An 11,369-nucleotide genomic window follows, 5' to 3' on the forward strand; every position below is an offset into this window, starting at 1 on the left:
TTAGGCTAGTAGGTTCAACCACCTAATAACATTATTTATGGACTTGGAATTGGCCTATGTCTTGTAGGCTTGTTGGGGGGGACCAAGAATCGTTAGGAGGGCGAAGAGGACAAATTATTATCTATACATGTAGCAATTGGTCATAATAACTATATAGATTCCAAACTTACCTATCTAAGTTGAGCTTCCTATTCCCAAAAAAAAAACAAAACCCCTATATCTTTTTTCAAAGTCACGAGATCGATTCAAGAACAGTTAATGTAGAAAAATGGAGTTACTAGATCAAAATCACTCTAATATTTAATTCAATTAAATTATAAGGAATAATCACACGAAAAAAACAAAATGATTGATAGTGTATTATAGATGACTCCCAATGACTCCCAATGTCCATAGGAGCTTCTCATTTTTTCCAAAAAAAAAAATGATGAGAAATTTATAATTTTTTTTTTTTTGGTACTGAAAGAGGGAGCAATTTAGCAAAAGGTGGGGATAGAAAGCAAAACTAATGTGCAAATAGTTGAGGCTAGAAAAGATTCATTCTCAAGAGATTACCTCTCTTATGAGGAGATCCTCATTTTGCTTTAAAGAACACCCAGAATACTTCTCTTTTTAAAGGGGTCTCAAGAAACTGATCTGTCGCTTCCAATAATGCATCCACTTTTGCCAAGAAATCCGCATCACACAGCCCATTGCCTTTGCACAGGCTCGTGGCAATTGTGAGAGCGCAGGCCTCTACTTTCGGATCGGCACTTCTGTCTTGCACTACTACATATTGCATGTTAACCAGACAGCAAGAATGAGCAACTGTTCCAAAAAAACATGCCAACTTTCGCAGCCAGACAAGCAAAAGAAAATACACACAGCACTAGAGCTGTAACAGTTAATAGGAGAATAACTATTAAAGAGTTCCCTGAAACTGTCAAAACTCACAACCATTACACACATTTTCTCAATTCCCAAACTGGAACTGCATCATCAGTCATAAAACTTTAGCCTCTTTCAGGGAACCCTGCCCTGACCTCCCCAAAGGTAAAAAAAACAAGAGAGGAGGAAAGAAACTCTAAAGGTGAGATAAAGAACTACCCCATCCGAAACTGAAGCAGAAAGATTAGACCTTTTCACATGAGAAATTTACCACTGTATCAGCGAAACAAGACCTTGAGATTAATACAACCACGAAATCCACAGACCAGGGTGGACTTGACTGGAACTATGGAACACCACGACAGCTTTTGACTTCTTGCATGAGGAAGCAAATGCACCCACCATTATAGTTAAGCGACTTTTCATCATTCTAAAGAGGCTTGGGGAGGAAGAGGCACAACTAAAGGAGTATACACAATTTAGTAGCAGTTACTCATCTCACTCGACATGCTGCAGGGCCACCCGGTGAACAGTTAGGGTTTGGAGACCGGCAGTTAGCACCAGGACCCACATTGCTTACGAACCGGCGACGGGTCCGATAATCAGAAACTCCACCCATTGGAAAGGAACCGCCAACTCCGAGTGTCAATGGCATTTCATTTACACCATCATTACTACCTTGTAGAGGTTCCAAGGTTTCAACGACATCGCTCATTAGGGGTCTTGCTTTGGGGTTCTGGCTCAGACAATAGTAGGCTAAACTGCATGCCTTTTGAGCCGCTCTTGCTGAATACTGATTCTCCAATCTTGGATCGATTATTTGCAACAATTTTCTTTTGTCGTTCAGTTTGGGCCGGGCCCAGTCAACCAAGTTCTGCTCCTTGCTTGGTCTGGTCTTGTCAAAGGACTTCCTCCCAGTCAAAAGTTCCAATAGAACAACTCCAAAGCTGTACACGTCGCTCCGCGCTGTTAAGTGACCTGCTCATCAGGTAAATAATACATTCATAAGCATGGAGAACTTTTTGAGCTGCACTCTTCAACAACACAATCGTCAGAAGTTTGGTCTTTTAATGTAAAGGTTAGGAGTATCAATTCTTGACACATCATGAAATCACAACAGGTCATAAGTTGTACCTAACTCGGACTGCCAAGACTGTACAATTGCAGTCCTCTTCCAGAAACTTGCAGTGGCTAATAAATTGAGAAATTGGTAGCAATAAAAATTAAATATTCCTCAGCACAGATTCTAGATTATGAAAACAATGCCACAAAAAAGTGAAAACTTCTTTCCGCATCCGACCAACAAATTTCAATATCTACTAGCATTTATAACTTTATTGAGGAAATATGACTTACGTATGACATCGCTTAGTTATCACTTCTACATAATCTTCCCACAATTCATTTTCCTCTGATGAAAATAGTAAGTAAAAGAGTAAATCTAGTGTTGTGTGTTTTGAAAAGAAAGATGGGTTAACATAGTTTGTTTACTTCAAGAACACCAGCATTTCACATGATTTCTCTTCATCAAAGTCAATGCATTATCTAGCTCATCCATCCTTAATGTCATAAGACATTTACCATCTTATTGTTTTCTTATAGGTATTTTATCACCATATTACCATAGGAACAAACACACTGTCACTGTAGACTTTTGCCATTAGAAATACAATGAGAATACAAAGACCATAATTGTTGCGGCAAATTAAGAGTCTCCTGCATTTTAACCAGCAAATGGACAAAATATAATATCACCACCGGCGCCCATGTCACACCAATATATATAGTGTACGTCATTGCCCACTCGTAAAGAATGTTTAAAATAGTTTGCTCCTAATTCATAACCTGCTGGGATATACCCGAAATAAGTGCAGTTTATGATTCAACAGTAAAGTGAAGAAACACCGAAACAGCTCATCACCTACCAGTCATTACATACTCAGGGGCAGCATAACCATACGTTCCCATAACACGGGTTGATACATGAGTCTCATCACCCTGAGGCCCAGCTTTTGCAAGTCCAAAGTCTGAAAGCTTTGCTGTATAATCCTGTCAATCGTAGGAAAGTAGGTAAATAAAGCTCTCGTTCTTTAATAAAGGGATTCTGAGGATGGTTGAGGGTAAGCGGCAAACTCACAGAGTCCAAAAGTATATTTGAGGTTTTGAAGTCCCGATAGATGACTGGTCTTTCTGCATTGTGAAGGAAAGCAAGTCCTTTGGCAGCCCCAAGAGCAATCATCATCCTTGTAGCCCATGATAAAGGAACAGTTGCTTCTAAATACCTCACGAAAAGACCATATTGTATTGAGTTCAAAGAACCAGCATATATTTTTGTAAATGCACCAAATGAGCTCATAATTAGTATAAAGGTTTCAATTAGGTGGATTTTCTCAAAGAAATGAAAGCAGCAGACGATAGTAAAGTTACCAAACTTTTATTGTCTAGACTTCTTTCAATAAAAAAATTCTTCTTTCGAATTTTTCAATCAGATCTTGTAGCTTTGAAAGTTAAATTAGTGACTTTGTCAACCATCCACTGGAAAAGCTAACGAAAAGCTACTATGTCATGTCATGAGGCAGTTGGCACATAGATATAATAACATGCCATCTTAAGTGCCGCATTAACTTTAGATTAAATGAATCAATCTTCCAAAATAGAGCAACCTCATTTGAAGATTTTGAATCAAGATTTTCCTGATTGGATGATGCAAAATGTTGAGTTGCTACTTTGTTGATCCATACATAATCAATTGCATGAGTGGCAAGAACTTTCAGTGGACAAATCACAATTTAGCAGCAATACTAACTGTTTTAGACAATGAGTTGACTGCATCACAAGTGACATGATGGTGGAAGCTCATGCACATAGATGAGATAAAAAGGGAAACACTAGCCTATATAATTAGTTAAACAAAATCCATTGTTAGACATTGATCAGCAAAGTAAAACCCCGAAAGCTGAGACTGAGGAGAAAATGGGGACTTATGTTGGTGCAAAAAAAGTATCCAATAAATGGCATATACGATCAGAGCATGGACAACATACTGAGCTACATGTATGCTAACCTAAGTGAAACAAAAGCAACTCCAGAGTAATAAATCCCATAAAAAGAGATTCAACATCTCCATCCATATGCTCACCAGCTTAAAGATAAATAAAGTCCAAACGCAGCCATTGAAACTGAACATGTGCTACAATGATTTGACCACACATATATTTTTTTAATAAATGACAGGACTAATGAGAAAACACCATCCTAAAGATAAAGCAACATGTTACAATGAAATAAATGAGGGTACTTTTTACGAAGATCATATTAATTAATAATAAACTGCCAGGTGCAAGCTTTTGCTATCCCAATATGGAAGAAGAGGCGATGTCTGTTAGTGAGAAGGGAATTTGAACAAAGAAGTTTGACAGTTTTGGCTTAAGCTGTCGCATTTAAAGATGCATTCAATACCATAACTGAGTGAGGGTACTGCATTCAACCAGCAAAATCCAACTCACAAGATGAATGAGATGAACGTGCAGGTAAGATATCAAATTTCATCTCAATTTTACAGGCCTGAACAAGCACTTAGACCCTATTGTAATTCCCCTTGTCATAGATATGTCAGAAAATAATAATTGTAAGTAAAAAAGGTCATGATCACTTGAAAGAGGCTCATTTTCAACAAACACGCCAAATAGCATTTATACTAGCCACTAAGACATAATTTTAACACAAACTATACACGTGACACTTAAATACACAGGAGACAAAGAAACATGTACGCACTTCGGAATAGGTGGTTCTCAAGACTCCCTCGGAACATAAACTCATACACAAGTAGTCTGTGATCTTCCTCGCAGCAATAACCAATCAATTTCACCAGATTTGGATGTCTAAGCTGTCCAAGAAAGTTGACCTCGGTCTGCCAAACATACATCAACAGTCAAACAAGCTGGCGCAACTCAAAAATACTGCTAATCAAAGATTTAAACAGAAGAAGAGGTGAGGAGTAAGTGAGGGACAAAGACGATACAAGCCATTCCCGGTGGCCCTGAAGACCTTCCTTGTTGAGAACCTTAACAGCAACCGGAAGAGATTTAAGGCCAACCCTCACATTCTCATCAATATAACCTTTGTACACAGTCCCAAATCCACCCTCCCCCAGGATGTAATCGGAGCGGAAACTCTTGGTAATAGTCTCGAGTTCATAAAGTGTGAACGCAATCACATGGGTGTAGAGCACAGCATTTTTTCTTGAGTCCTCAAAGTTTCTGGGGGTCGAACAATCACTCAGATCTGACGTGGAGCGGCTATGCTTTCTCTCTGGTGGGTTTTTAACGGGCAATGGAGATAATATTTGAAGTTGTTGGACTGCCAAAAGGACAAACTAATTGTAAGATAAATGAAGCCCTTACTGCTAATTATCCAAGGAGAAAGGAACCCAATTGCCCAACATTTAAAATCTGACCCACGAATGAGAATTACCAAATATGTTTATAATGGGTCATCAAAATCAGAAACAACCAGGAGCCGATTAATGCAAGAAACATAGCCAATTAATGTAAGAAACATTGTCAAATTCAGAAAGTCGAAGTAAAAACTTCAGCTCCAACGATCATCATCATCCTCATCATTACCCAAAAGGGAAAATTAAGCAAATGGTAAAAAGTGTCTACAAGAGCACAATGTGAGAGGCGAAACAAGAGCACTAGATCTAGAGATAGAAATGCGAGAGAAACGAAAAAGCTGACCTTGCGCATGCGCATTAGCCACAACGGCGGATTCTTCTCTAGTACCGCAATTGCCCATCTTATTCGCCCACCGCCGTTCTTGTTCTCGTTCCTGGTCTGAGCGTTCTTGTTCAGATGAAGCAAAAGCACAAACACCAGCAGCGGAAAGGAAGAATTCCTAGTTGCAGAGCTCCAAGTGATTGCCTTCCTCTTCCCTTTTATCCCCTCTTCTCTTGACCCTTTACTGTATGTATATTATACTCTTCTTTTCTCTCTCAAAGTAGATGAAGAAGACTTTCTCTAGTTTGAAAAAAAAAAAACAGGAGAGAAACCCATTAAACAATGCAAACACACACCGGGGGAGAAGACAACCAACACAAAAGATACTTAGAACATGATCGCTATTAAACAATGGCCACTACACATCTCCAGATCCCAAAAGTCGCCCCTCTCTCTCTCTTTCTCTCTCTCTCTCTCTCTCTCTCTCTCTCTCTCTCTCTCATAGTAGGGATGGCAACAGGGCAAGGCAGGGCAGGGCGGGGATCGCGTGTCCCGGCCCACCATGGCTCCTGGGACCCGCGACCCGTGCAGCTCGCCCCGCGCCAAAACGAGAAAAGAAAAATGCGATCTTGAAACTCTTGATAGTCAAATGACACTTTCCAGAGAGGAACATCAAAATCAACCCAAAACGAATTCGAATCTTGCGGACTTCGCAGCACTCGACAGACGGGTTTCACACCCAAAACCCAAAACTCAAAACCATTTTCAGATTCCGACTTGACACTTGAAAATGCAGCTCAGATTCAAGACAAAGCCAAGAGAGAGAAAGATAGAGAGAGAAAGAGCACTGACGGGTATGAATGGCGGCTGCCGTGAAGTGGGTTTTGAGCTGAGATGGCGAGCATTGAACGCGAAGGTGTGGCTGGCGAAGGAGACGAAGATGATCTCATCGCATGCCTCTCTCCCTCTGCGCCTGTGTGTGGATGATGGAGAGAGAGATTTTAGAGAGAGAATTTAGAGAGAGAGTGTGACAAGAAAGTGAGGGTTTGATGGTGAAAAGTAAGGAGTTCAGTCACTTCTTTTAAGGATTAATCGGAGGAAGCCACGTGTCGACATGGATATTTTAAAGATTTAATGGTTTTGGTTTTTCTTTTCTTTTTTAAATTTTTATTTCTCCAGATGGAATTTCTCGTTGGTCTCATTCTCATTCCATTGGGTAAGACCACGGTCAGAGGATTTGAAAGCTTAACCAATATTCGGCGATAATTCCGTGATCAAATTTGACATTTCATTTCGCCAAACTTAGGTTGCGCGATTTTCGCTGAAATATTAGTCATGCGCGACTTGCTTGCTAATCTTAAATTGCGTGATTTTCGCTGAAATATTAGTCATACGTGACTTACTTATCAGTTATGGATAATTATAAGTAGCGATATGACGTCCTAAATTAGAAATCAAAATATGGAAATAATAGGATTTATAATTAATGGAGAATTCAATTATTCGAATTTAAGAGGAAAACATGAGATATAAAATGTTGGCCGTAAGTTTACTATTGTAATGTTGATCAATATCTGTAAGAGCGTGATTTTAAGTTTGAGCAGAGATCTTATTTTACAACTTAATAATCATAAAACAATATTGCTTTTGGGGACCAACTCAATTTCGACTCACCCCCAACTCGTGGTATGATGATGCTTCCATTGCACATCTAGTAAGAGTTTGATTTTGTAGATATGTATCTTGTCGAACTATGCGGTGTTCAATGTGAAAAGCCCTTTGATTATAAGTATCATGATATGCAATGTATTGAGCAAAAGCCGGAACTCATTTCAATTGGTCATCAAAATAGGTTCAAATTAATTTTTACTTGACATTCCCCTCTCTTAGGTTTCAATATCTCCTCTACCCAAACTCTCTTAAGAGCTTCAAAAGATGATTATTTGTAGAACTTTATTTATCCCCCACCATGTCAAGAGAAAATGCCCAAATTTCCTTTTATTTTTTCGTTATTTGAATTAGGAGCAACCTTATTCTTAGACCTAAAATCCTTAAAATAAAATAAAATGTATTGACATCAGAAACATCAAATCAGTGCACCCATTCTATATCTACTCAAAACAAATTTTTATATCAAAAAAAAATCTTAAAGTGACATTTTCATGCCACAATTACATTAAACTTATGTATTCATACTATATTTACCCCCAAAAATCTCTGATTTATTGTAATATGAGATAAATGTGGCACAAATGTACTGGTTTAAAAATTATTTTTGAGTCAAAGTGGCAAGAGATTTTATGAAATAAAAATTAGTTTGATGTAAATACGGCACAGATGAACTGATATGATTTTTTTTTTCTTTTTTTTTGTGGTATTAGCTTAAAAGAGGAAAGAACAAAAAGAAGAAGAAGAGAACTTGAAATTCATGAGCAATAGCAAAAGGCCCAAAGTGGAAAAGAACAAAAAAGGCCCAAAGTGGATAAGAACAAGAAAGGCCCAAATTTGTAGACATGGAGCAATGGCCCATTCCTCTCTCTTCCCTCCTTTCCTCTCTCTCTCTCTGTTTTCTGGTCTTCTTCTATCGACTCCAGTACTGCACTGTCATCCTCTGGATTAGGATAAGCGCTTCTCCAGCTCTGTAGCGTGTCCGAGCTATGGCGATGGTGGCCTGCGGATGCAGTTCTACCGATGCCCGATGGAGCATGGCGTCTCTCAAGTCGGCTCTCCCTTCCCTCCCTCCCCTTCCCAGGACGGCGGCGGCGGCGGCGGCGGCTTCTAAGGCTCCTCCTCCTTCCGTCCGGTTCTTCTCCGTCGCCAAGAGGACCTCCTTCTCTCTCCCTCGCGGGCCCCGGTTGCAGCTGGGCTCGTTCGCGGGGCTGTCCCCGCTCAATCCCCTTCTCTCCCTCGGACTGTCTGGTACGTCTCATTCACCTCCTTCGGGTTTAGTGGGAGTGTCCCCGTGTTTTGGCGTCATTGCTTTTGTGGGTTTCTTCTGTGCTTGGTGAATTGGCCTGTTGGCATCGTTTCTGTGGTGGTGGTTTGACAGAGTTGGTGGAATGATGTCTAGGACTTGGGATAGAGATGTAGATTTGACCTTCTGTAGTTGAAGCTGGGCATGATGTGTGCAGCATTATGTGTGGTTCGTGTGTCTTTGTTTTAGTTAGGGGTTTCATGCTTCAAGTTTCGTGAGAATGTGATTGGTTGTCATTTTCGAGTGGCCGGTTCTGTAGTCTAGGAACATTTCGTGCGGTCTTGGATCAAATGAGTGGTTATGCCCTTCACATTAAGCAGGGAATATAGTGAGAACTCTAATGCTGGGGGACCTCACAATTATATTTCATGTACTGGTTACTTGTTTGCCGTGCTGCTACTTCGTAGAGGAGGAACTTAGAGGTCTCCATCCAATGATTTGAAGACATTGGTTTGGCAGTAGGTGCTGCCTCCCTTTCTTTGGCTGGATCAGCAAGCAACTGTTTAGTCATAATAGATTGTAAGCTATAGAATCCCTGTGTTGAAAGCAGTGTGTTTGGTTTGAGGCTGATGTGCCCATAATAGTCGTTGGATCAGGCATTGCTCGGATCTTGGACTTCGTCTGGTTGGGTGTTTCTAGATGAAACGTGTATGGTTGTTGAAGTATATTAGTTGAATACTTTTTCTTTTCTCTTCTTTATGCAGACCATAATAAGCTGATACTCCTCCAGTTTCCTCACAAACACTGTGCCCAATCTGTTTTTGTCATAAAGGAAAACTATCTGACACTAGTCAAAAAATCAAGAACAGGGAAACACCTGCTTATTAAACTGCAAAGGTGAATGGAATTTAGAAATACATAGTGAGATGAGGACTATGTGAGAATTAAGATTATTAGAAAGAGACATGGCTGTCCATCATGAAGGGTTGGCTCTACACTTCTTTCGGTGCTTACTCAGGTGCTGTGTGATTCGTGCGATCATGGTCAAACTGCAAAACGCAGGAGATGAAACAAGGTAACCTGACGAAAGATGAGGAACCCTTGACCGGTCTTTAAAGCTGATATTTACGTTAAAATGAAACTAGAGGTACTCTGGTTCATTAATTGACCTTTACAGTTGGCTGATAACCTGGACTACTGCAATCCCTTGTGGCCTATGCATCTTTGTGTGAGTTATGTTTCATGTTTCCAATGGAGAGAGCTTCTTACTCATCTGTGTTTTAGTGATAAAATATATGAGCTGACACCTACAATAGGGGCGCAATTTGCAAAGTTCTTTTTTCCCCTTTTCCGGTGGTCCATTCTTTTGCGCAGAACCTGTTGCTGGTTCTAGCTCTTATACCTGTCTCTGCATTTATGGCTTGTTTGTCTCAGTTTTTTTTTTTATGCATGAGAAGTAAAGAATGAAGGTTGAGTAGGGTAGAATATCCAACCTTGTACCTAATGTCAGTTTGCTTATGCGAGGAAAAGGCAATCATTGACATTCTGTCCAATAATTTCCTGATGACGTATGATGATGGCACCTGTTTCGATGGCTGGGGGAAGAACCTTTTAAACTTTTCTGAAGTCAATTCACTGAAACAGCCTCAACTTGCTGAAAATGGGCTTTGCAGTCTTTACATAGATCCTCAAGTTTGAGGTCCACTAAATCTGAGTTGCAATTTTGTGATCCATCTTCCATCTCTAAACTTCTGCAGAAATTGAAGTTATTCTTTGTTAAATTAGTAGCTGTAGCATCTGATTTCCACAGATTGTGTGTTGTGTTTGTTCAAATTATCATGTTCGTCTTTGCAATTTTATCTGTGAATGGCTTTCTTCCAGATAACGATAGCTATGAACACAACTTCACCCTCATTGACAACGGCTCTCGAGTTTTTGCTATGAGGCATGGCAGGCGGGTTCCCAAGCTCAATAGGCCCCCTGACCAGCGACGTGCACTAATTCGTGGCCTCACAACTCAGCTTCTCAAACATGGTCGGATCAAGACCACCAGAGCAAGGGCCAGTGCCATTAGGAAGTACGTGGACAAGATGATTACTTTGGCAAAGGATGGATCTCTTCACAAAAGAAGACAAGCCCTTGGCTTTATCTATGAAAAGCAGATTGTTCATGCTTTATTTGCTGAAGTCCCAGACAGGTATGGAGAAAGAAATGGTGGCTATACCAGAATCATTAGAACTCTGCCAAGGCGAGGGGACAATGCACCTATGGCATATATTGAGCTTGTCTAGTTAACCTTTCTCCTGGCAAATTTGTGGAACATTTTTTAACTAAATGACTGTAGCCTATTTTTTGGCCATGAGAATTGTTGTCACTTACGAGGAAAGTAAATGTTATTGCTTCATTATTTACCTCTGTTGTGGCTTCATGTTTTCATTGACACACCATTTCAACTCTTACCACCTGTCAAAAGTCAAAACTTTTCAATGCGAACGTATTGTTTCTCAATTTTGTTAGGCATGTTTGCTCTGTGGTAAAGTAGCAGAACTACTTGTTCTGCCTTTTTGGCATAAGTGGACCTAATAGTTTAAAGCAATGTTATCAAGAGCTTATCCGAAGGATGATAGTTTTTTCTCCTAACATTTTCAGCATGACTGTTGTCCCTCCTTCACATGGTGTTCTATTCTAGAGGAAAAGTTTCGTATAGTCACCTCCAATTTATCTTGATCTTCCATATGTTTAGAAATCGTAGCCTCTCTCTCCGATCTCATAATGCTCGAGTTCTTCCCCGGGCAATTCAAATTGTCAATATTTGAATAAGTACTAGGTAGCCGCCTTCTTCAACACTCGTCTAACGTATTATTGCC

General features: G+C 40.0%; 2 protein-coding genes across 2 annotated transcripts; one reads left to right on the forward strand and one right to left on the reverse strand.

Moving 5' to 3' along the window:
• Nucleotides 1-869: 869 nt before the first annotated feature.
• Nucleotides 870-6,645, reverse strand: LOC104433418 (probable serine/threonine-protein kinase PBL8). The gene is made up of 7 exons (XM_018872278.2): nt 6,441-6,645; nt 5,610-5,886; nt 4,892-5,229; nt 4,645-4,780; nt 3,005-3,141; nt 2,793-2,916; nt 870-1,845 (listed from the first exon to the last, which is right to left on the reverse strand). The coding sequence occupies exons 2-7, from the start codon at nt 5,665-5,667 to the stop codon at nt 1,361-1,363; spliced, it is 1,278 nt and encodes a 425-aa protein (XP_018727823.1). The 5' UTR covers nt 5,668-5,886; nt 6,441-6,645; the 3' UTR covers nt 870-1,360.
• A 1,520-nt stretch (nt 6,646-8,165) lies between these two features.
• Nucleotides 8,166-10,917, forward strand: LOC104433410 (50S ribosomal protein L17, chloroplastic). Its single transcript, XM_010046150.3, has 2 exons — nt 8,166-8,507; nt 10,384-10,917. The coding sequence occupies exons 1-2, from the start codon at nt 8,246-8,248 to the stop codon at nt 10,791-10,793; spliced, it is 672 nt and encodes a 223-aa protein (XP_010044452.2). The 5' UTR covers nt 8,166-8,245; the 3' UTR covers nt 10,794-10,917.
• The last annotated feature ends 452 nt before the right edge of the window (nt 10,918-11,369 follow it).

The sequence above is a fragment of the Eucalyptus grandis genome, chromosome 1 (genome assembly GCF_016545825.1).
Source record: "Eucalyptus grandis isolate ANBG69807.140 chromosome 1, ASM1654582v1, whole genome shotgun sequence".
Lineage (NCBI taxonomy): Eukaryota > Viridiplantae > Streptophyta > Magnoliopsida > Myrtales > Myrtaceae > Eucalyptus > Eucalyptus grandis.